At 42.0% G+C, this 25,253-nt stretch overlaps 1 protein-coding gene across 11 annotated transcripts in view; it reads left to right on the forward strand.

Moving 5' to 3' along the window:
- Positions 1-25,253, forward strand: part of CACNA2D3 (calcium voltage-gated channel auxiliary subunit alpha2delta 3) — a 960,286-nt gene that overhangs the window by 483,985 nt on the left and 451,048 nt on the right. For all 11 annotated transcript variants that reach the window (XR_004300377.1, XM_032411506.1, XM_032411505.1 and 8 more), the window contains 3 exons: positions 2,987-3,047; positions 3,145-3,295; positions 14,636-14,710. Coding sequence is in view for 10 of the 11 variants with exons in the window: in XM_032411506.1 (XP_032267397.1) it covers positions 2,987-3,047; positions 3,145-3,295; positions 14,636-14,710 (287 nt within the window). In the remaining variant the exon portion in view is untranslated. The remainder of the gene's footprint in view (positions 1-2,986; positions 3,048-3,144; positions 3,296-14,635; positions 14,711-25,253) is intronic.

The raw sequence follows: 25,253 nt of genomic DNA on the forward strand, positions 1-25,253 counted from the left end.
CTAACAGCCAGAGAACTTCTCATGGGACATCTTCATGGAAATGCCTATGTAAGGAAAAGCATGGTGGGTGGGGACTTGGGAGACAAGTCCTAGTCATAACTGGAAATCTCAGGAAAATCTTCTGAACTCTGAGAGCCTAGAGTCCCTGCTATGAGTTGAAGATTTTGACCCAAGAGTCAGGTTTGGGCAAGATGGCCCCTCAGGGCCCATCCAGTCCTGACTTGAGTCAAGGTGTGACCTTTATTGTTCCACCTTAGACAGCTATGCCTAGAACTGTCTCAAGGTAGGGTCTTCATCCCCACTCAATGTGTACCTCAAGTCCTTACCAGGAAGGGCCTCAAGTCTCATGGTTTCTACTGCCACCCAGGCTCCTTTCCTCTGTCCTAGACATTCTCTATGCACAGCCACACCAGAATTTCTCCAGTTCCTTGAACTTGACATGCTCTTTTCAACCTTAGGACCTTTGCACATGTCGTTCTGTATGCGTGGGGTATTCTTATTCACCCTGTGGCCACCACTTACTTTTGTTTTATAAGTCCTACCCATCTGCAGTGGATTGAGTCGTGTCTCCCCCAAATTATTTATGTCCACCTGGAGCCTCAGTATGTGACCTGACTTGGAAATAGGGGTCTTTGCAAATGTAATTAAATAAGTTGGGATGAGATCACACTGAATTAGGGCAGGCCCTAAATCCAATATGACTGATGTCCTTATAAGAGGAGAGGACGAAGACAGAAGGAAGACAGAGACAGAGATTGAGGTGATGCAGCTACAAGTCAAGGAGCACCAAGGATTGCTGGGAGCCAACAGAAGCTGAGAAGAGGTGAGAAAAATTTCCTCTCTAGAGCTTTAGAGGGAATGTGGCCCACCAACACCTTGATTTTAGACTTCTATCCTCCAGAACTGTGAGAGAGTTCTTTCCTGTTAACCCACCCAATTTGTAGGACTTTTGTTACATCAGCTCTAGAAAACTAATATACCATCCTTCTGCTCTCATTGGAAGAAGATCCTTCTTCCTATTAGAGATTGGGATCACCTTTTGCACACTACCATAGCCTCAGGCACTTCATCTTTGTGACATCTCTGGTGCATGTGATTTCTTATCATGTGCCAGCTTCCCTGCTGACGTGAGGCCTCCTGAGGGCAGGCAAGGGCCAGGTCCATGTTTCCCAGTCACTGCTCTGTCCATTGACTGGCAGAGTACTGGAGTTTGATGAATATTGTGATGAATAGGCAAAAGGCTCTGGGGTTGTCCTGTCTGTTCCACTTTCCTCTGGAATTGTATCCTTTACCAGGTTTCCCAACAGACAAATTTCATGTCAGCTTTTCAAAAAGCACCAAGTACAGCAGTGCCTGGGAGGAGTTACATGCCCATGTGCAGGGGAATGATCTCAAACCAGAAGGAGGGCGTTAAGTGTCTTTAATCCCTCCCCCCCGCCCCCAGGCCCTAGCCTGAAAGCTGGGACTATAAAAAAAGAATTGCACCTTTTCTTGTCTCGTGGAGCACACAGGGATGGGGCTGTGATGGGGAGGAAGGATGGAAGAGTGGGGAGGGGCGGAGCAGGATCGGGCACAGTCCTGGTCTAAGAACACTCACCACAATTCAATTCAAGAAACAAACATCCGCTGAAGGTCTACCATGGGTCAACTCATTAAAAAAAAAAAAATCTCTTTATTTGGGTTCAAACCAATGCTTTTGATATTGGAACATTACCTAGCCTCACCATGGATATAATTTCACTATGTGTTAAGACCATGCTACCCTAACTGTACTTGGCTTTATACAAAGCAGTGTATTTCTTATTTTTAAATAAACTGTGTTCTTGTCCCTTAGTGTACAATAGCATGTCAGATTTATTTTGTCTTCGTTGCCTAATGACCTTCGATTCTCATACTTCTGGTTTCTGATTTGGTACAGGAAACTCTTTAAATTGGCCCATTTGTAGGTGGGACATGTAGGTACAAGGAGAACATAATAAAATGATTCTCTGGGTAGCAAACTGCCATCTCATGGTTTTCTGAGTACTAATTTGGGGGTGTTATCTCAAGCACATACTATTATTATTTCGGCAGGGTCCTGAAACCTGGCCATCAGTAATTGGACAGGAGACTCCCAGTGCTACCATCTGAGTCAGGATTTCCTCCTGTGAAAGTCATTTTTCTGTTTTTATTTTCTTCACTCTAAAGTCTGTATTTTAAATCCTCCATCCCTGAGCAGCACTGATGGTTGAAAACAATGATTCGCTATCTTATTTTCAGGCAGCAACCACTTTTCTTTTTAAATGAAATTTTATTCTTAACAACCAAGTTATAAATAGAGAATGTCAACCTTGGACGTATCCCAACCAGTCTGCAAACCACAAGACGAAGGATATGGGATCCCATCTTACACATGGGGAAAACTCCCCAGGCTTCAAAGCCTGAAATTCAAACTTTGTAACACAGCATAATTATGGCCATTTTTTTTCCATCTCAGTGTGGAAAGCCAGGCCAGTATCCCTGATTATAAATACAGAAGTGAGGGGAAAACAGACCTGCGTATATTCTGGGATGGAAATGTATCGAGGCTTTCTACCCACCATGCTACACACATTGCTTTGCCCAGACCCAGTTACATGGCCTGACTCTGCCCAGAAGTCTGTGAATGATGCTACCAGGTCCAACAACTTGCTGGACAGTGAGAAATGACCATTGGCCACGGGAAGGGGCTGGAGTCACGTCCTTTGTTGACAGATAGCACGTTACTGAGGATGTCCCCACTCTCCAGCAGGCCTTGAGCAACTGAGCTAAGGCCATGTTCGCTATGGTGTTACAACACGAAAGCACCTTCCCAGAGGTGGCAATGGAGCATGTGATGAGCTCCAGGGCTGGTCGTTGCATGTGATTTTTCACCCTGTCTGTTCATCAGCAAAGCAGAGCAGCCTTGAAATGCTATGAATAAATATTTGAAGTTTCTGGGTTTCTCATAACTCCATTTTTCTTCTAGGGATTAAATGGGAACCAGATGAGAATGGAGTCATTGCCTTTGACTGCAGGAACCGAAAATGGTAGGAAATGGTCAAACCTCTTCGTTACGTTTTAAAGAGAGAACTTGTGAAGAGGTTCATTTTTACTTCATTTTTACTTAATTTTCCCCTGACCTAGGTACATCCAGGCAGCGACTTCTCCGAAAGACGTGGTCATTTTAGTGGATGTCAGTGGCAGCATGAAAGGACTGCGTCTCACTATTGCAAAGCAAACCGTCTCATCTATTCTGGATACGCTGGGGGATGATGACTTTTTCAACATAATTGCTGTGAGTGCATCTGTTTTGTGCTTTCTCTGCACTTTGGGTCCATCTGCTCTTTTAGCAGCAACTGGTTCACATTCTCATTGCTTTTGTACACACATCCCACCCCAGATGAGAACCGGTGAGTCCCATGGGGGTTCACGGAATCAGGATGTTGGAAAGGCTTTCAGAGTCTGGGAAAGCAGTGGAGCATATTTCCTCTCTGTACCACGCACTCAGGCATGGCCACCTGGCAGAGTAGCACCAGATTTGGTTTTCCTGGGAGCCAACCTTTTTGGAACCTTGGGGAAGTAGACCTTGCAAGATGTTCCTTAAATGGCTAGTGGAAATTAACTTTAAGCTAGATTAGTCTGATGACAATGATAGTAATAATAATCATGATGCTAAAACAACTAAACTGTGGAGAGCTGTCTAAGGCTCACAGAACACTTGATCTCGGCTTCGGAAACCAAAGTGGCATTTATTAAGTACCTACTGAATGCCATTTGCTTACTCTTTGTATTTGCATTTCTTTGTTCCTCACGGCAGCTCTAGGAGGTGGAAGGTGGTTTCCGCATTTTCTCAGGTGGAGCTGCTGGGCTTGAGAGGGTCAGTGACTTGCCTGAGGTCCAAGAGCAGGGACGTGGGAGACCCAAGACCCCAGTAGGGCAGTAACATGCCCTGGAAAGGAACACTAATTCTGGTTTCCATCTCCAGTTCTTTTTCCTCTTCTCCCCAGTTCTGTGGTGTGATGTCCCTCCTACTCTCCCTAAAGATTAGAGCCACAATGAGCCCGCTTCTTTTCCCTGAGTAATTAACCAGGTGCTCCTGCCCGGTGGTCAACTGTGCTTTGCCGCATCACCTCTACCTAGGACACCAAGTGGCTACAGCAGGCAGCCGGGGCAGCGTGCAAGGGCGATGGACCTGGCGCTTTGGGGTCGGGACCTAGTTTTGAACCCTACTTCTGCCACATATAGCTAGCTGCACATCCTGGGGCAAACCACATCAGTCTGAGCCATGAGCCCACCAGCGGAAGCTTGAGTAATCGCATCACCCACCGAGCTGCTGCCAGAATTACCTGAGCCCGGGCCCAGGAGGCCCGCACCGAGGGCAGGATGTGAAGGCAGGGGTGTTATTTGAAGAGCAGCGCAGACGGGCTCCAAGCGTGTTGGTCCGTGTGGCTTCCCCAGGCTCCCGAGCAGAGTGCGTCATCACGATACTTTGGATTTATATTGCATTGGGATTTATATTGCATTGGGATTGCTTGAATTAGTGTCCTGCCTGCGTGCTTCTGAGGAGACTGAGCAAGAAGACGCAGCTGCAGAGCACCCATGATTTATAGCTTCCAATTTCAAAAAGCCCTGAAGAAGAAAAGGAAGAGAAAGAGAACAAGAAATTCCATGGGAGTAGGGGTTATTTATTTATTGTTTATTTATTCACTAGACCCAGTGCCTGGGACAGTGCCTGGGAAAGAGTAAGAGTTTAAATACGTGTTGAAAGAAGAATCCCTACAGCCGCCTTGCCCACTCCTCCTAAGTGTCCGATGTGGATGATCTTGTTGGGGTTTCACCCCAGCTCTGTGCCATGTGGCGTGGAGACAGAGGCCCCGCAAGGTAGAAGCCACCAGCTTGAGGTCACATAGCCAGAAAAAGTGGCCCAGGAAGAACTCAGAAACTGTCTGGCTTTACCTCCTTATGCTTCGTGAGCAGAAGTGAAGAGACAAGTTAGCTGCTCCACTGTCTTGCCCTGAAACTGGATGGCCCCAGGGCAGGGTTCTTTCAGGGATACTTTGAGACAGAACTTAGGGTTTCTAAATCAAGCAAAGTTACTCTAGTTTCCAGTCTCCTCGCGAATATGCAAATATACGGTCTCCTCGTGAATATGCAAATGTAGCTTGATCCCCGACACATCCCGAAGCATTCGCAGATAAGAAGCCACTAATTTGGGACTATCTTTCTTATTAATCTTTAATTACTCATTACAGAAGTATCAGAAATTAGCATAATAAGAAGTGCTAACTAATTACATTGTGGATCCTTTATCGGTCAGGATTTATTGTTCTGTTAACAAAACCAATCGATTGAAATAATCTTTGTAAGTTCATTAAGATATACAAACAGTGTCAACTCAATAATGAAGACAGAGCGATTAAGATAATTGAAAGTAGACATGCTATTTATTTTAGAATAGTTAAGGGGAAAAAATATTTTTTTTACCCCAAATTGTCCCCTTATATAAAGACACCCATTAGAGGTCCCATTAACCCTCACTGTACATCTGCTTGTTAGTTTTCAACATAAATGATCAGCTTTGAGACTATTTACATAATTATTTTGATGAATAGAAAGATACTCTGAACTTTTTTTATTTGAAGCCTCTATAGTAAAATCATGAACTCTGTCCCCCTAATGGGTAAGAGAATGGATCAAATTTGTTCATAAATTTATATTGAAAGCCCAAGGTGATAAAAGGAACCACTGATTAACAGTAACTTTTACACGTTGATTGTTTTATTATAAGCAACGTATATGAAAATTTTAAACAATTCCAAAAAGTTCCTATTTCCTTGCTGTTTGCCACATATTGTTCCAAGTTTTTCCATGTATATGAACATACATAATTTTTGCACAGCAATAGAATCCTATTTTCCACAATATTCAGCAACTTGCTTCTATACTCATATCGGTAAGCAAGTATATTTGAAGAGCAGAGCATTTCATCACCTCTAGCTGACATTAATTATTTAACCAGTCCTCCTTTGCTGGGCATCATGCTGTTATGGGTCTCTTTTCCACTCGAGAGTGCTGCAGAGAGTGGACTTGGGCCTGTATTTTTGCAGGGTTGGGTATGCTTCTATCGAACAGTATCTAGAAGTGAAATTGCTGCCCCAAAGGGTATGCACATACGTAGGTATTATGAGAATGTCCATTAAGTAGGATGTTATAATGTTTACACACTTAGAAAGTGTACAGGCATACCTTGGAGATATGGCAGCTTTGGGACCAGACCACCGGAATTTAGCGGGTATTGCGATAAAGTAAGACAAACGAAGTTTTTGGTTTACCAGTGCATATAAAAGTTATGTTTGCGCTATACTGTAGTCTGTAAGTGTGCAATAGCATTTTGTCTAAAAGACAATGTCTGTGCCTTAATTTTAAAATACTTTATTGCTAAAAAATGCTAATCATCATCTGAGCTTTTAAGTGATGATCCCAGAGCACCATAACAAATATAATAATGAAAAAGGTTGAAATATTGTGAGAATTACCAAAATGTGACAGAGAGACACAAAGTTAGCAAACACGGTTGAAAAAATGGTGCTGATAGACTTGCTCTGCAGAGAGTTGCCAGAAACCTTTAAGAAGTAACCTTGTAAAAAAATAAACATAGTATCTGTGAACACAATAAAACAAGGTATGCCTGTATTAGCTCCATCTGCTGTAACAAAATAACAAACTGGGTGGCTGACATACAGAAAATTATTTTCTTAGTCGTAGAGGCTGGAAAGTCCAAGCTCAAGGTCCAGGAGGGTTTGGTTTCTGTGAGGATGTGTGCTCATGGAGAGAGAAAGAGAGAGGGAGCAAGCTCTGTCATGTCTCCCCTTATGCAGGCACTAATCCCATCATGAGGCTGGACCATCATGACCTCACCTAGCCCTAATCACCTCCCAAAGGCCCCATCTCCAAATACCACCACACTGTGGGATAAGGCTTCAACATGCAGTTGGGGGGCGGAGGTAGACACATTCAGTCCATTACACCAACACTTTGAGGGTTCTAAATAGTGGATTGATAATTGATGGATCTCCATGTGTATTCCCTGGAACTGTCCCTCTCAACACTGAGTATGTTTCACCAATGATGCCTTGCCACATCATGGTGGTGTTTTTTTTCTCCATTACCTTATATTTCTACACTGGCAACATTGCTCTAGTTAGTAATATGGTGTATGTAAGTTTTTCCGTCTATTTAAAATGGTTACTTGCCTCCATCTAGAGGGAGACCCCACTGCAGGTTCTTGTAAGTCCAGGGGGATGGGAGGTCTGAAGCTCCATCCAGAATGCCCTGCAAATCTGTTTGAGTGCATTGTTCTTGTCGGCTGGATTCCATTTACGGGAGAGGACATTATCATTTCACCCTTCATTACAGTCAGTTTTCTCCTGCTGGCTGGGTAGATGTGTGAGGAGACATTTCAGAGTTTTAGGGAGAAAGTAAAGAATACATTCTTGTTTTACCATGGTGGAAGCCCTTGTTTGTTGTAGGTATTTGTTTATACAAATCTACTTCATCATTGCTGTTTGGTTTTCAGGGCCCTAATAGGGAGGGGAGGAGAGGGGGGTAAATAGTGGAAAAGCCTTTCCTTGGCCATTTCAGTCATTTTTGCATGTTTGCATGTTTGTATGAAGCTCACTGGCTAAATGCATCTTATATATTATACTGAAAAGCTTCCAATTCAGATCTTTCCGGAGAATAAACATGAAATGATAATGTTAAAAACTGTTTTAGCTTTCATGGGCAGGGTATTGCAAAATCTAAGACTGATGAACTAAATGATCGAATTATAGAAGAATAGAAGAAATATGAGAGTGATTTTGTGCAGCCGAAGTTAAAATTTAAGGTCAAACCACTGGTGCATGAAGAGAGATGTCACTGACAAGAGAAAAGGCATATTTTTCTGATTTGCTTTGAAGTCTAACTACAAGCCATGCATTAAATTAACAATATTATCATAAAAATGAGGGTGCTAATTCTGTCGATGCTGAAATTTGAAAAATGATTTTACAGAAGCCTAAGCCATGCATTAAATGAACACAGTATTAACTGGACTGATATTATTAAATCAATTTAAATGCCTCCTGCAGCCTGTGTTTGTGCAGAGCTGAATAGAGAAGAGCATCATTTGTTAGTTCAACCCAGAACTTTCTGGTGCCCTGGTTTCAATTTGCAGGATTTTCTTTAGAACTGTTTCTCCAGTGCTTTGTCTGCTATGGATTTGCTTTTTAAAGTAATCGATTCCGTATTAAAAGTATGAGGATGGTATTTTTTTGCAGTGCTCATTTGTTCTGTACTACTAATTACGTCCAGTCGTGTTTCAAATTACACAAGAAGCTTTTGTAATGTAGAAGATCCCTGGGATGCCTCTGTTGGTGAAAATATTGTGGGTTCATCTGCTTCGTACATAAGCCCTCCACATTTTCATTCTAAAGGTTGTTTAATCAAAAGCGCACCGATAAAACCATATAAATATTTAATGGAGTTCTAGTAATTCTACATTGCTTTCTTGCATTGCATGAGTGTGCCAGCATTTTAATTCTATTTTTTTTTGTGTGTGTGTGGAACTTAGGATTCCCTAAAACGTACCCACTTACTTCATTTACTTTCTGTTTATCTGTTTTTTTGAAAGGGGTGGAGATTCTTTTGTTTTTTCCTCTGTGTCAATTTTTTTTGTCTAGGCTTTGTTTCTCTTCTTTTCCCTCTGTAATCTTCTCTATGACTTTGCTTTTCATTTCTTTGTTCTGATTATTCATTTAACAAATTCTATTCAGTGCTAAGAATTAAGTATTGTACTAGGGCTGCCTCTGTAAATAAGGAAGACAGGTTGCCCCCTGCTGTGGACCTGGAGGTTTTGTGTGTGTGAGTGTTGGGTGTGGGGATAAGTGGGAAGCAGGTGCTCACAGCAGAGTGGGAGCAGTACAGTCTTGGAGGGGGCAGGGAGGGCAAGTAACCAGCTGGGGACTCAGTGATGGCTTCTTGAAAGGAGTGATGACTCGGGGGGAATCTATAGGAGGAAGGTGCTATTTGCAGGTAGTAGTCACTTCTCCCCCACCCCCAGGAAGTACAGGCCTGGTGGGGATTGACTGAAAGGAGTTCATTGTCTGGACTTATTGGAGTTGAGGGTGAATGTGGGAGGTGCAGTGGGTGGGGAGGTGGTTGATGATAAAAAGAATGGGGCTGGATTGAGAGAGGCAGGCCAGACCCAGCAAGTCTGGTCAGCCATATAGAACAACTGGGACTTCATCTAGAGGCAGTGGAGGACATGAGGGTCAGCTGTAGGGTGACATGTGGGGATGCCCCCCTAAATATTCTCCTTCTTAGTTAGGTCTCCCCTCATCCTCTTTTTTAGGCAACTAACGGTCTTCTTCTGTTAGGCCTGAAAGCTCCATTGCTTTCATCCTCAAGTCCAGCTTTCAACATGAAGTAGGGTTGAGTTCTCACTATCATCCAGAGTCCAGAGTCAGCTGATTTTCACTCTTGGACTCTAGGCTTCGATTTACATGAGCCAGCATGTGACACAATTCTACACAAACGCCAAAGCTTGTGTGAGCCTTGGTGGGCGAGCCCAACCCATTTATTCTTTGTGTTTGGATCTTTCTCCAACACGTTCTGGCCATTCATTTAATGAAAGTTAAAGCTTGGATTTCCTATTTTAGATCATCATTAAAATTCCCATTGCGGATTTTGCTGAGTCCTTAAAACGGTAGATGTAGGGAATGGTTACAAGGATTTCACAGAAGGAAGGAAAAGGCAGATGGCGATGTGTCCTTGCTGTCAGAATGCAGAGTTGTGTGGTTGGCATGGGAGAAAGGGAAGGACAGTTCCCGAGAGAAGAGAAGGGTGGGATGTAGTCTAACGCCTGAAGAAGATCATGGGTTTACCCCAAGCCTGTTTTTGTTTTTCGGATGGACCATGGCAGCATCCTAGATGAGCACTTTTTATCATGAAAAGGGAAAACAGCCATTATCTTTAGATTTAATGAGCATATTCTCTTACGGATAAAAGTAAGAAAAAGTGGGTCATGATCACTCTCCAGTGATGGTCATGTGCAAATTTAGTCAGTGTTTTATGTCCCTGGACATAGCAGGCGCTTAGTTGCTATTCAGTGGGCAAACAAAGGACCAAAGGGCTCCAAGGCAGATGCCTTCCTGGGAGGGGATTTGGTAGTAAGTTGGCTGCATTGTCTTGGCTCCATGTCTGCCGAGGACCCTGGTCACTGAGAAGGTTCATAGTGTGGCATGGAGTGGGACAGTGTACAACCATGCACCCTGATGGTTTCTGTCTTGGGTTTTTAGATAGTCCCATGAGCCTATTGGTGTAGCATATCTATCCCATGAAGGGAGAGTCCGTGCTCTCCAGAGGGGGTCCAGGGCACGTGACCCCTATCCTCACCACCCCCTGGCTACTTAGCAAATGTTGACTCCAGGTGGAGGGCATGCTTGTTGGTCTCTCTCTCTAGGTAGCATACATGATACTCGCATATAGATTTTCTTTCTTCCTTGTGCACGTGCCTCCAGATGCCTTCTTTCTCTTTCTTACATGCCCAGTTCTATGCTGATTCTTAACAGAATTACCTCATTTCATCCTCACAGTGACTTCACAAGAGAAGTTCAGTTACAGTTCTCATTTCCCCAACACAAACACTGAGACTCAGAGAGCGGAGAGCCCCAAGGTTACCCAGGTGGTGTGTGGCAGAGTCAGGATTTGAACCCAGGCCTGTCTGCCTCCATTGCTTTAGCTCTACTGCTCTACCCTTGTGTGAATCAGAAGAGGAGAGCCAACCAGGACGGAGAAAGGGAGAAGGAGACAGACGGTTATCATGTGGCAGTCCTAGCTCTTTAAGGGGTGAAAATTCTTTGTCCATCTTCTTACCAAGTGGTTGGTGGGCTGGCTGGACCATCTCCAGGGCTGCTTGGGCCCTCACCTATCCTGCTAGGAGACTCTTTCCATTTCCCAGAAATTTACAGGAAGGACTACCCACTTCGGGGTGGAGAGGGAGATGGCTGAGTCCCTCTCTAAGATTCATTCCTGGTAGTGAGAGGCAGCAAACTCAGATGGTGGAAGAAAATTCCCCCTGGCCAACGATGATGGTGTGCACTGCTTCCTGTTCTTCTTTAGATGACTGATATCTGCTTGTTTAAGGAGGGATGAAGGAGAGCTGTTTATCGGACCGCTGTATCTTAGGGCTAGCGGTGACCAGATCTTCAGTTGTGAATTGATATGGTCATCCCACATTATTGTTTCACAAAGTAGAAATCTAGGGAACATCCATTAAGATGTAGAAACTGGAAGGTTTCCAAACGGAGAGCTACTGGGAGCTTCGAAACAGTTTCACATGCGGGGTGCCCTTGGTGTTCCCCTAGGGAGGAGCACCAGGCAGCGTGGTGAGCTTGCACACCCAATGGGCCTCCTTGGCACAGCCGCCTGGTGTGTACCGTTCACTCACATGGATGGCTGAGCCCAACTCCCTTTGGTGATACAGACCAGATTGCTCAGCATAGCTTTATCCTGATGCAGTCAAGGGAAATTAGTCAACTGCAAGCTTGGATGATGCCACTAACAAGCTGGCGGGGGTTCAGAAGAGCAGATTCCTCCACTGTGGCCATGGCTCACACAGTGATGGGGAGCATGGTTTTGATTACTGCACATGTTCCTCCCTGATGAGGGCAAGAACATCTTGGTCTTCTTTACTTTCTAGCCCCCTCGGCAGCCCCCCACGTGTGCAGGCCTTCGCACTAGCAAAGCAATTTCAAGTCTGTTGCCTCATTGGATCCTCACAGAAGCCCCTGGAGGATAAATGGAAGATGAATTAGCACCTTCTTATGCATAAAGAATGCAGGACCTGAGGTTCAGTGACTTTCCCAAGGCCACACAGGGAGTACATGGCAGAGGCAGAACGTGGACCCAAGCGTCCTGACTCTCACCTCAGACTACGCAACCCGATAGGAATCAATATTGATAATGTGTATTAGGCAGAATGTAGATAAAGCTCAAAATTTTCCTGGCAAATGGAATTGGGAACCTTGGGAGTACAAGGTACAGAACAACTGAATAAAGGCTGCTTCAGCATACGGGCATCTCATGATCTCATGGACGTGGAGCAGGGCAGCTGCATGTTTGGTACATGATGCTTCAGCAGTGTCATCAAAGACCCACACTGGCTCCATCTTCCTGCACTTTGCTCTCCATCCTTAATCCTATCACCTCATGGTTGCAAAATGACTGCTGCAGCTGTGCAGTGCATCCCAAGTGGGAAGGAAGGCAGTGGGTAGAGAAGAGTTTCCCTTTAATGGCAAGAAGAAAAAAAAAATTCACGGAAACTGTCCAGAAAATGACTCCTTTATATTTTGTTGGCTGGGAATGGATCACGTGACCACCTCTAGCTTCAAGACAGGGTAGGAAAGCATGCAGCCAGCCGAGGAGGATGGGATGGCTGTGATTGGCTAAGACTGCTTATGCTTCTGGCTTTAGGAATGGGCATCTTGTCTCCCCTGAGCAACTCAGTCAGCGAGGGAGGAGGAGGACAGGGGAATGGCTGCTTTTTCCAGCAACTTCCAGCGTCAGTCCAATATGGCCTGAGAATGTTGGAGGAGCTCTTCTTCAGGTTGGACTATGAATTGCTTCCTGAGTCCTCAGATGGTGTTCCATTTGTTGACTGAAAGTCATGCTCCCATTTGTTAATAGCTGATTTCAGAATCACATAAACGTGTTTTTCCTCTGCGCCACTTCAGAGGAGATCTAAGCTCTATGACCATTGAGCTGTAATTTTTTTCAAATGCTCTGCATGACTAAGAACAAAGATTAAAGGGGGAGCAAAAGTCTGACTGATGAGAAGCACAGAGGCTTTGGGGGCCAGAGAGGAGAAATTGGGGGCTTTGAGGGCCCGAGGTGATTGGCTGTGAGGTCAGACTGCCTGGGTTTGAATCTGGACTCCACCCCTTGTGGACTCCCTGGGGACTTTGGGCAAGTTGATCATCCTTGCTCTGCCTTGGTTTCCTCGTCTGTAAAGGTGTGGTTGGAAGCGCTTACCACATGAGGTTGAGGTATGCCATGAATGAAGTCTAGCCTGTGCCTAGATGAAGTGAGTGCTCAGTAACAGTGAGTTGCTGATGTCATTATCACTGCTCCTGCCTGCTTAGCAAGCACTTCGGCACTGAAACAGGATGTGTCTCTGTCACTGCTGGGTCAGCTGCGTGTCTGGCCCTCTTCAGTCTGTCCCTGCAGTGTGCCCAGAGCAGTGGGCCCATGATCATCCCTTTAGTCACTCACTTCCCTGTGCACAGCCCTCCATGGTCCTCACTGTGCACACACTTAAAGTCTGAACTCCTTAGCCAGGCTTTGCTTGAGAGCTGGACCTGTGAGAGATGGTTCTGGTTCCTTTTCTCTGGAGCTCTGGGCTGGGCTTTTGGTAGCTGGAATGGAAATGTGATGACATTCATTGAACACATTGTTTTTGGGCACCGACTGTGGGCCCAGCCTGTGCTTGTCACAGGGAGCACACCGAGGAACCAGATATGGACCCTGACAATGGGGGCCCACCTGTGGGAAGAGACCTGGGCACCAAGCTGTCAGAATTTGGGAGTTTACAGGAAAGGAGCCTCAGCTACACCAGAGGCTGCTTCCCAGAGGAGGCAGGAATGAGCTTACCCAGAGGATGAACAGGAGTCAGCTGGGAGAGGCCAGAGCAAGAGCTCCAGGCAGAGGGCCCTGTGTGGGAGGAGAAGATGGGATATCTCAGAGGACAGGAAGGGAATCAGGGCTGGCTAGTGCTAAGTTTCTTGGGAGGGCTAATGTATGAGTGAAGTTGGAAAGGTCAACAGGGCCAAGTGTCCAGAGCCCTGCCACACCCTGGGAAGGATCATCTGCAGAGCAGTGGAAAGTGTGAATGGGTTGGCAGGAGGCGACATGACCTGACTGGTGTTTTAGAAGGACCCAGCCTAGCCACAGTGCAGAGAATCATGCTTAAGTTTCCACTTCCTTGTTGTGAGCTTTGGACAAAAACAAATGGTCATATTCCAGGTATTCTGGGATAAAAACTAATGGGAAGGCTGACATTGGCCTGTGTGGTAGGGGGTGCCACCGCTCGTGAGCAGTGCTCTGACCAGAAGTCGTAGAGCCTCCCAGAGTGACGGGGGAACATCAAGGCTTCTCCTTTCCTGCATTCTGTTGTCACTCATGTGTGACTCATGCACAGGTCCTTGCACTCCAGAAAACCAACAACAGGAGCTGGAGCTATATTTGCCCAAGTCTGGGGTGCTCTTTAGATCTCACCTGGATCATGTACTGTCTGCCGTGGCCACAGAGCCCCAGTGTTTGGAGCCACCCCTGAAGGACTGTCAGTTAACTGTGTATACCCTTAACACTGCCATATACCGGCACATGCTCTAGAACTTTCTCTCTCAAACAAGAGAGGAAAATCTAGCACTTAAGCACAATTTTATCTAGGGGCACCAATTGGGAAAGTCACCTACGTGAATGAACTGAGCCTGTAGTTATGTTGCTTTTTTGTTTGTTTGCATGTATCCTTAAATTATCTGGTACCCCTCAAATGATTAATTAAGTGTATCCTCTTGGCTGTTTCATCTCTTTGCAGTATAATGAGGAGCTTCACTACGTGGAACCTTGCCTGAATGGGACATTGGTGCAAGCTGACAGGACAAACAAGGAGGTAGGGCCTGCAGCTGGGCAGGTGCATCAGAGGTCATGGTGCAGCCTCGTCTCCCTTACAGTGCTTGCTGACAGTAATTCTGTTCTAATTTTTATAAACTCATCATAGTATTGGCCTTTTATTGAGGACCTTGGAACCCCAGTGTATAGAACATTTATGAAGAGGCACAGATAAAATCATGGCAATAAAATAATTATGTTGAGTTCAGAAGCTCAGTAGTTCCTAAATAACTGCATTGGTTTACTTTTTTTCTTATTCTGTGCACATTCTGTGTTGTGCTTGATACCTGTGTTGACACCATTGGAAGAATATGGCTTTTGCTGAGATTCAAAGAAAACTGAAACTACTTGCTAAATCTTTTGTTGCTCTTACTATAATTGATCAAATAATTATTGGGGTAGCTATTGGGGTAACTTGTCTCCCAGGTTAGAAGGTAAGCTTTATGAGGATAGGGATGATCTCTGCTCACTGCTGTATATTCAATGCTCTGAGCATTGCCTGCTGCATAAATATTGTGGAACAAAAGGAAGATGTGTTAAAGGAGGACCTTAGGAAGTGGGGTAGAAGTTGTCCTTCTAGTTGGAGCATTCTAGGAAAATTCCCAGAATAGATTTCAATAAAATAAATCCTGTTTCTCTTTAGCCATATTTATTTTTTATTTTTATTTTTTTGTAGAGAGAGAGAGAGAGAGAGGGAGAGCACACAAGTAGGAGAGGGAAGGGCAGAGGGAGAGGGAGAGAGCATCTTAAGCAGGTGCCACGCTCAGTGCAGAGCCTGATGTGGGGCTTGATGTTGCGACCCTGAGATCATGACCTGAGCCAAAATCAAGACTGAGCCACCCAGGGGCCCCTCCCCTTAGCCATCTTTAAATTTGTCAGTACAAAGCACTGCAGCTACCACCATACCACCCCCTACAGGGCCAGGGAACAATTTAGGTTGAAGGTGTGGCTGTGGCTGCAATAATATCACACCTCCTGGGACGCAGAGCTGCCATTACTCATACTGTTTTGTTATATCTGCCATGCAGGGCTTCTCCTCCCCTGGAGAGCAGACTCCCATGAGGCCGGCTGAGGGCAGCGGCAAGGCAGGTGTCTGTGAGGCACTGCCTGTGCTGGGGAGACCCCCTGGCTCAAGGGGGCAGGGAGTGGCATTGGTACTATCTTAGGTACAGATGGTAGAAGCATTTGGATGGGCATCTCTGAGGGAGTGAACAACACAGGATTAGGAAAAATTTATTCCAGCTAGAATACACAGTGAGAAGGAAAAATTATATCAGAGTTAATATCCACACTTCAATTTGAGGGGCAAGAAACACCATAATAAGCTTTACGTTTGGAGGGAGAAAGAAGTACATTGTAGTTCAAGGAACAAGTGTATCTAGAGAATGTTTGTTCATGGTCATTTTGTAGGGTAAGGTAGGAAAGAATGACTTAGATCTCAATTTATCTTTTTAAATAATTTTAAATTATTTAAAATTTATTGCCAGATTTTCCTAGGGACCTTCCCCTTGTTTGACCATTGCCTGGGTCTGGATTCCACCCCCTTCCCAATAGTGTAGCATTGAAATATTCTCCAGAGCCTCAGATAGGTGTCTAGTGACTGTGCCTGCAACATTAAATAGCAAAGATGCTTAAAATGATCAAGACCTCCCTTCAGGCTGCTTCCCAAATAAACAAGGAGCAGTGTGATATTTGGATATCTGAGGTCTTATGAAGGAAAAAATTGTTAGAGAAAGTGGGATGAGCATTTATTTAAAATTGTCTTTGAAAATGTATGGATATTGAAGACTGGAGTGGTTTTGAATGTAAAAATTTATCTGGACATCTGATTCTGCCAATGGGGAGTAGCCACATTCCAATCAGATTCTCCTCCTTACAACTAAAACACCCTGCATGTAAACCAACACACAAGTATAGGAAGACTCTGCAAGGTGAGCTGTCTTGACCTAAAGACACGGAGCTGAGTTCCCTGGGTCTCCTTGTTGATTCCCACCATATGTCTGAATGGAGCACTCCAGAAGCCTCCTTCCTGTACCTACAATAGGCAGAGACCAAAAATAATAATTTAAAAAAAATCTAAGAAAAGCCTGTCCCTTCTAGCCAAACAGCCAGGAAAGGGATAGCCTCATAACAGAAAACCTTTGTGACAATACCTTCCCTACTCCAGACAAACACCAATGGAACAATAGACTAACCCTCCACAGTTTTAGCAGGGCTGAATGAGAAAATGACCTTCCATCCCACCCGCACCCACTTGGCCCTTATGCTATACCTCAGCACAGAGACCGATGGCTAAGAAAAAGATTATATAGGATCTGGAGTCTCACAATGTAAAACCTAAAATGCCCGGAATACAATAGAAAACCCCTTGTCATCCCTCAAACCAGGAAAATCACAACATGAATGAGAAAAGACAATCAACAGAAGCCAATATTGACATGAATCAGATGTTGAAATTACAAAATTGCTTCAACAAGCAATTAGGAATTCTCTTGAAACAAACGAAAAAAAAAAAAAGAAAATCTCAGCAAAGAAATAGAAGTTATTAAACAGAGCCAAATGGAAATTATAGAACTGGAAAATACAGTCACCAAAATAGAAACTCACTGGACCAGCTCAATAGTAGAGTGGAGATGACAGAAGATAAAATCAGTAAACACCAGGACAGATCAATAGAAATTACGCAATTTGAACAGCAGAGAGAAAATAGACTGGAACAAAATGAACAGGGTCTCAGGGACATGTGGGGCGATAACAGAAGAGCTAACATTCATATCACAAGCATCCCAGGAGAGGAGAGGGAGAGCAGGACTAGATATATATTTAAAGATATATGGGCTGAAAACTTCCTAAAATCAGTGAAAGGCATAAACATACATATTCAAGAGGCTGAGCAGATTCCAAATAGGACAAACCCGAGTCACTCCATGGCAGGGCATATCATAAACATAATTAGACAAGGGGAAAAATAACTTGATAGCAACAGAGAAAAAGGGCACATTGCTTAGATTGCCAATTTGAATGACAACAGACTTCTCATATGAAATCATGGTGGCCAGAGGAAGTGGCAGAGTATTTTTTAAGTACTGAAAGAAAACAACTGTCAATCCAGGATTCTATATTCAGTGAAAATGCCCTTAATGAATGAAGGGGTTATAGAGACATATTCAGATGAAGGAAAACTATGCAAATTTTTTACCAGCAAATCTACTTGTAAAAAATGGCTAGAGAAGTTCTTTAAATAAAAAGGAAAAAAAAACAAAAACAGAAAAAGGCTTGAAACTTCAAAAAGGAAAGAATATCAGAATGGGTAAAAATAGGAGTAAGTATAATAGAGTATCCTAATTATCAGATTATTAAGTCATATTGGATAGTTGAAGCAAAAATTATAGCATTGTCTGATGTAGAGCTCACTGTTGCTGAAGAAACAAGCCAATTATATTTTAAAAGTATGGAAGGACCCAATTAGAAATAAGATTTCCACATCTTACTGGAAGTGGTAAATGCTGATACCAGTAGACTGTGATAAATTCCATACTTACAGTACGACACCCAGAGCAACCATTAAGAAAACAATGAAAAGATGTATACAGGTATCCCCCACTTTTTGAAAGTTCGCTTCACACCACTTTGCTTTTACAAAAGACTGGCATTAGCACCTGTTTTTGCTAACTGAAAGATCGCTGAACAGGATTTTCGCTTTTATGAAAAAAGGCAAAAAGCAAACATAGCATCCAGCATTTGTTTTGCAGTGAGCTGTTATTGAGACAGGGCACACTCTGAGCAGTGATAGCAGCCTTGCCAACTCCTTCCCCAGGAACCGCACTCCGCAACATAGCATGAAGCCTCCGTATCTTTGAACTGTGTCTGTGAGCATCTGTGCTTTATCTCCATTTATTTTCTGTGTCACTTAGCAAGATGTGTCCTAAGGTATCGGAAAAGCCTAGGAGGGATTATTTTTGGGTCTGGGAATGTGCAATCATTTTTCCATATAAATTACTGGTAATTGCTTCTTTGCTTTATACCATTTCAGTTTATGATAAGTTTCGTAGGAATGTTCTACTTTCAGATAGTGGGGGGAATGTATTTAACAAGTAATTCATAAGAATGTAAGAAATAAGACACAGAGGAAATGAACAGGAAAAAAAGATAAATTGGCAGACTTAAGCCCTAACATGTCACTAATTATCTTAAATGTAAATGGTCTGAGCAGAGTAATTAAAAGACAGAGATTGGCAAGTGTATTAAAAAAAAAAGTCTAACCATATGCTGACTACTAGAATTTCACTTGAAATACAATGACACAGATATATCAAAAGTAAAAGGATGGGAAAAGATATACTATGCAAACACTATTTTTTAAAAAAAATCAGGAGCGGCTATATCAATATCAGATAAAGTCATCTTCAGAGCAAAGAAAATTACTATTACTAGAGACAAAAAAGGGAAATACATAGGAATAAAAGAATCAGTCTACCAGGAAGACATAACAATGCTAAATGTGTCTGGACCAGACTACAGAGCTTCAAAATACATGAAGCAAAAACTAATAGAACTGGAGTAGAAATAGATAAACCTACAATTATAGTTGGGGACTTGTACACTTCACAGTCAGTAACTAATAGACTACTAAAAAGAAAGTCAGCAAGGTTATAGAAGAACTGAACCACATCATCAACTGATAAGATCTAAATAACACTTATAGGACACTCTACCCAACCACAGCAGAATACACATTCTTTTCAAGCACTCATGGAACATTAACCAAAATAAAGAATATTTGGGGTCAAAATACAAACCTTAATAACTTAAACAGAGTTGTGAAATCATACAGAGCATGTTTTCTGTTGATAATGGAATCAAACTAGAAATCAATAACAGAAAGACAACAGAAAAATCTCCAAATACTTAGAAATTAAGTATACTACTAAATAATGCATGGGCCAAGAGGAAGTCTTGAACGAAATTTTAAAAATATTTTAAAAGTATAAAACTCAGAGAAAATGACAAGACAATATATCAAAATATGTGGGACAAAGCCATCACAGTGTTGAGGTGGAAAGTTATAGCACTAAATGCTTATATTAAAAAGAGGAAAGCCTCAAATTCATAATCTAACTTCCTACCACAAGAAATTAGAAGAAGGAGAGGAAAATAAACCCATAGCAAACAGAAGGAAGGAAATAATAAAGAGCAGAAATCAGTTAAATTGAAGCAGAAAAACCACAAATGGCACCAAAACCTGGTTCTTCCAAAAAATTTATTAATAAAACTAATAAATCTCTAGAAAGACTGACCTAAATAAAAGGAGAGGAATCACAAATCATCAACATCAGGCATGAAACCAAATAATACTACAAAACTGCAGTCATTAAAAGGATAATAAGGGAATATTACAAACAACTTTACACTCATAAGTTTGACAACTTAGAAGAAATAAAACAAATCCTTAAAAACTATAAGCTACCAAAATCCAACCAAGATGAAATAGATAACCTGAATAGTCCTATAAATATTAAAGACATCGAATTCATAATTTAAAAGTTCCAAAAATAAATCTCAAGTCCCAGATGGTTTCACTGGACAATTCTACTAAACATTTAAAGAAGAATTAATACAAATTTTACAGACTCTCTTCCAGAAAAATAGAAGAGGAGGGAAATCCCTCCAACTAATTTTATGAGGCTAGTTGTTCCCCGATAAACCATACAAAAATAGTACAGAAGAAGAAACCTATACTTACCTGGCAGGGAAGATACCATGATGAGAAAAAGAAACCTATCAACCATAAACCTCATGAAGGTCCTCATGAGGAGCCTTACAGCAAGAGTCCTCAACAAAATTTTAGCACATCAAATCTAACAATATATATCTATTTCTACAGAATAATACAATACCACAAAGTAGGATTTATTCCAGATATGCAAGGCTGGCTTGACATTGGTGTCAAATCAATCAATGTAATTCACCATATCAACAGGTAAAGATGAAATATGATCATAGAAGTTAACTCAGAAAAAGCATTTGATAAAATCCAACATACATTCATGGTTTAAAAAAAAAAAAACTCAGCAAAATAGGAACAGAAGTAACCTCCTTAAATTGGTAAAGACCATTTACAAAAACCTACAGCTCATATCAAACTTAACAGTAAAGATTTGAAAACCTTTCCTCTTACAATTGGAAACATGCAAGCATGTCCACACTCACCACTCTTATTCAACATAGTGTTGGAAGTTCTAGCCAGTGCAATAAAACTGAGAGAAGAAATAAATAGCATACAGTTCTGAAAAGAAGAAATTAAACTCTCCCTATTTTCAGATGATATGATTTTATGTGTAGAAAATTCCCAAAACTACCAAAAAGCAAAACCTGAACTAATAAGTGAGTTAGGCAAAGTCACATATACAAGATCAATACACAAAAACCAATCGCGTTTCTCTATACTAACAATGAACACATGGAAACAGAAATTTAAAAACCAATACCATTTACAATTGCTCCAAAGAAATAAACTTAATAAAACATATATAGGTTCTATGTGATGAAAATTACAAAATGCTCCTGAAAGAAAGCAAAGGAGGCCTAAATAAATGGAAGGACTTATCATGTTCATGGATGGAAAGACTCAACATAGTTAAGATGTTAATTCTTGTCCAATTGATCTATAAGTTTAATGCAATTCCTATCAATTCCAGCAAGGTTTTTGTAGATATAGACAAGGGTATTCTAAAATTTACATAGGCACAGGACCTAGAATAGTAAAATCACGTGAAAAGGAAGACTAAAAGGAGGAATCAATTTACCCTATGTTAAGGCCTGTTATATAGTTATAGTAATCAAAGACAGTGTGGTATTGATGGAGGAGTAAGCATATAGATCAGTGGAATAGAAGGAAAGAACACAGAAATATACCCACACAAATATGCCCAACTGATTTTTGACACAGGTGCAAAAACAACTCAATGGAGGAAGAATACCCTTTTCAAAAAATGGTGCTGGAGCAATTGAACATCCATAAACAAAAAAACAAACAAACAAAATTTACCTTGACCTGAACCTCCCCACTTAAACAAAATTTACCTCAAATGGGTCAAAGACTTAAATATAAAGTGGACAACTTTGACACTCTTTAAAAAACATAGGAAAAAATCTTTAGAATCTAGGGCTAAACAGAGTTCTTAGGCTTGATAACAAAAGCACAATCCATAAAAGGGAAATTTGATAAAATAGATCTCATTAACATCAGGGAAAAAAAACCCAAAAACCTTCTGCCATGTGAAAGACCCTGATAAAAGGATGAATAGATATGTGGCTTGCAAATATCTTCTCCCAAGTTATATTTGCAAGCCATATATCTGATAAAGAATGAGTATATAGAGAATATATAAATAATTCCAACTCAACAGCAAAAACAAACAATCCTATTAGAAAATGGTCAAAAAACATGAAGAGACATTTTACTGAAGAGGGTAGACAGATGGCAAGTAAGTACATGGAAAGATATTCAACATCCTTAGGTAGGGAAATGCAAATTAAAACCCCAATGAGATATTACTACACACCTATCAGAAAGGCTAGGATAAAAAAAAAAGAATAAAAGAATAAAAGAACACCAAATGTTGGTAAGGACATGGAGAAACTGGGCTGATGGGCATGCAAAATGGTATAACCATTCTAGAAAACATTTGGTAGTTTCTTATAAAACCATACATGCAATTATTTTGTGTTCCAGCAATCACACTCTTGGGCATTTATCTCAGAGAAATGAAAACTTAGGTTCACACAAAACCTGTGTGCAAATGTTCATAGCAGCTTTGTTTCATTGTAGCCCCAGACTGGAAACCACCCAGATATCCTTCAGGAGGTGAAAGGTTAAACAAACTGATATATCCATACCACAGAATGAGTCTTTGAATCTTTGGGGAATTATCTTGAGTAAAAAAAAAAAAAGGCCAATCCCCAAATAATATATACTGCATGATTTCATTCATATACTGTTCTTGAAATGACAAAATTATAGAAATGGAGAGTAGATTAGTGGTGGCCAGGGGTGAGGGGTGAGAACAGGGAGGGGTGAGAGGTTATAGAAGGGCAGCTGGAGGGATCCTTGTGGTGGTAGAAGCATTCTGTAACTTGACTGTATCGTGCTGTTGTTTTGCAAGATGTAATTGGAGAATGCTGGGTAAAGGATATGTGGTGTCTCTGTGTTATTCTGACAACTGCATGTGGATCTATAATTACCTTAAAATGAGAGTTGAATTAAAAATAATCTGAAGTTTGTGAGGAAATATTTAAAAGAGACTTTATAATCAGTGTGAATCAAATTTAGGTTGTTTTAATTATCTTTTAAAAAGTACTGACTGTAGTTCAGTTTCTGATAGCAAGAGGTTTCAGTGTTCTTACCTTATAGGCCTTTTTAAAAGATTTTATTTATTTATTTATTGGAGAGAGAGAGAGAGCAGGGGGAGGAGCAGAGGGAGAGGGAAAAGCAAACTCCACGCTGAGCGCCAAGACCACACAGGGCTCGATCTCAGGACCCAGAGATCATGACCCGAGCAGAAACCAAGTGTCGGTTGCTTAACCAACTGAGCCGCTCAGGTGCCCCTTATGGGCCTTTTTATTTGGAAAATATCTCAGAAGACAAAGCAGTTATTTTTCATTAAAACATTGAGACATTTTAAAAACCAAGGTGTGCTCCTTTGGCTATTTTGAACCAAAGTCCAAGTTTATCATCAAATTGATGTTAGACCAGTGTACATTTAGGACTCAGTGTCATGTGACAAAGACCAGTGAATTCATATAAAGCAAAATGCATCAGCACGTACATCAGCTCACCTAACTGCAAAGTCCTCAGGTGGAAAGACTGTACCCATCACACCTTAAACGTGATGTCGGGGGTCATCCCCCTCTCCCGGCTGCCTCCCCTCTGTGTCTTCTGCAGACTCCCATGGATTCTGCTAGGGCCAGATGCCCATTCTGGATCCATAACTGCATCTACAGTGTGTGGAGCAGCCCAGCCAGCAGCCTGGGCCAGGTGTCTGTAACTGTGGCGGGAAGGCAGGCCTGTGTTTGAAGAGCTGCTTGGTATTCCCGAAGCATGCATGCATGAAGGAAGGAATAGCTGAGCCACCTGGGGGAGGATTCTGGTTGAAAACCAAATTTTCTTTTTTGTTTGTTTCAATAGAAGATCCCCAAAACGTTAAAAACAAAAGCGGGAAGCTCATTACATTTTTTTTATTATGTTAATCACCATACATTACATCATTAGTTTTTGATGTAGTGTTCCATGACTCATTGTTTGCGTATAACACCCAGCTCATTACATTTTAATATAACTAGAACACTCCGAATTAGATTGTGGGTGAAATGATCGGATTCCGGGGTTGGCCGTCTTCATGAGTTGAGGCCAGATCTCCTGAACGGCAGCTTTGGAAGCCATTTTCTCATGTTGTCTGTGAAATGGGGAATGGGGGATTGTAACCTTCTGATAAACCTGTATAGAACTGGCAGAGTGCATAGTGACACTAGCCTTCCCCCTCTGCGCTCAATAATTCTGACTGCGGTATGCCCGATCCTTTGGGAGGCTTCACCCTTCACTCAGAATTATCCATGTGTATCCTGACAAGTTCTCATGACAGCCAAATAACGGAGATCCTTTCCTACCCAGCCCTTTTCATCTCGTGACGGTTTCCCTGGTGGCCGCCGTAATGTTACTTCCAGTTAATGAAAGGGCTTCTGGAAAGTGACAATGGGGATTATTATGTCATGTACCTTTAGTTCAGTGATATCAAACTCTGGTTTTATAATATTCTGGTGACCTCCCGAAAAATCAGAGTTAGATAATTTTAAGTAAAACAGTATTTGATAAAATTCAGTTAAAAAACTTGAAAACAGGATTGGGGGCATCTCAGTGAGTCGTGAACTAGAAGAAAAGGTTAGGGTAAAAATGCTGGCCTCAGTCACACTAAATTGTCCTGGTTCAAAGATTTCCTGTGATTTTGCTTGAAATAGCCTATGACACATCATTTCTGAACAAGTGATCTCCAGGTTCTAAGTTATTGTTTTTGTCTTTTCAAGGTATTGTTTACTGTCTGGGGAGAATTTTACTTTGTTGCTTTATGTACCAGATAACTGACGTTATTATTTTTTTTCTTTAAGGAGAAAGGAACCATAACAAATTGGGTGAGCCTGGAGCTCAAATATAGATTCAAATGAGCAAACTCTCATCCTAATCTACTTCAGACCTTCTGAACCATTCATCAGACCTAAAAATGAACCTCCTGTGGTCTCTCTGAGGGGAGGGAGGAAGGAGAGTGATATGGTTTTTCTCTGGTTTTATAATCGATGTTCTGAAGTCCACTGAATTTCATGGCTCTGTTTAAGATTCTTGTGCTAATATTGGTTGCAAAATCAACCAATCTTAGAAACCCATGTAACTCTCATCTTCCTTGGCAGTTTTGATCTTTTCCTGTGGGATCAAGAGACATTGAACCTCTGTGAATTGACAGAAGTACACATCAGAGTTTCTGTGTTTTCCACAG

This window comes from Phoca vitulina, unplaced genomic scaffold, assembly GCF_004348235.1.
Source record: "Phoca vitulina isolate PV1807 unplaced genomic scaffold, GSC_HSeal_1.0 scaffold13, whole genome shotgun sequence".
NCBI lineage: Eukaryota > Metazoa > Chordata > Mammalia > Carnivora > Phocidae > Phoca > Phoca vitulina.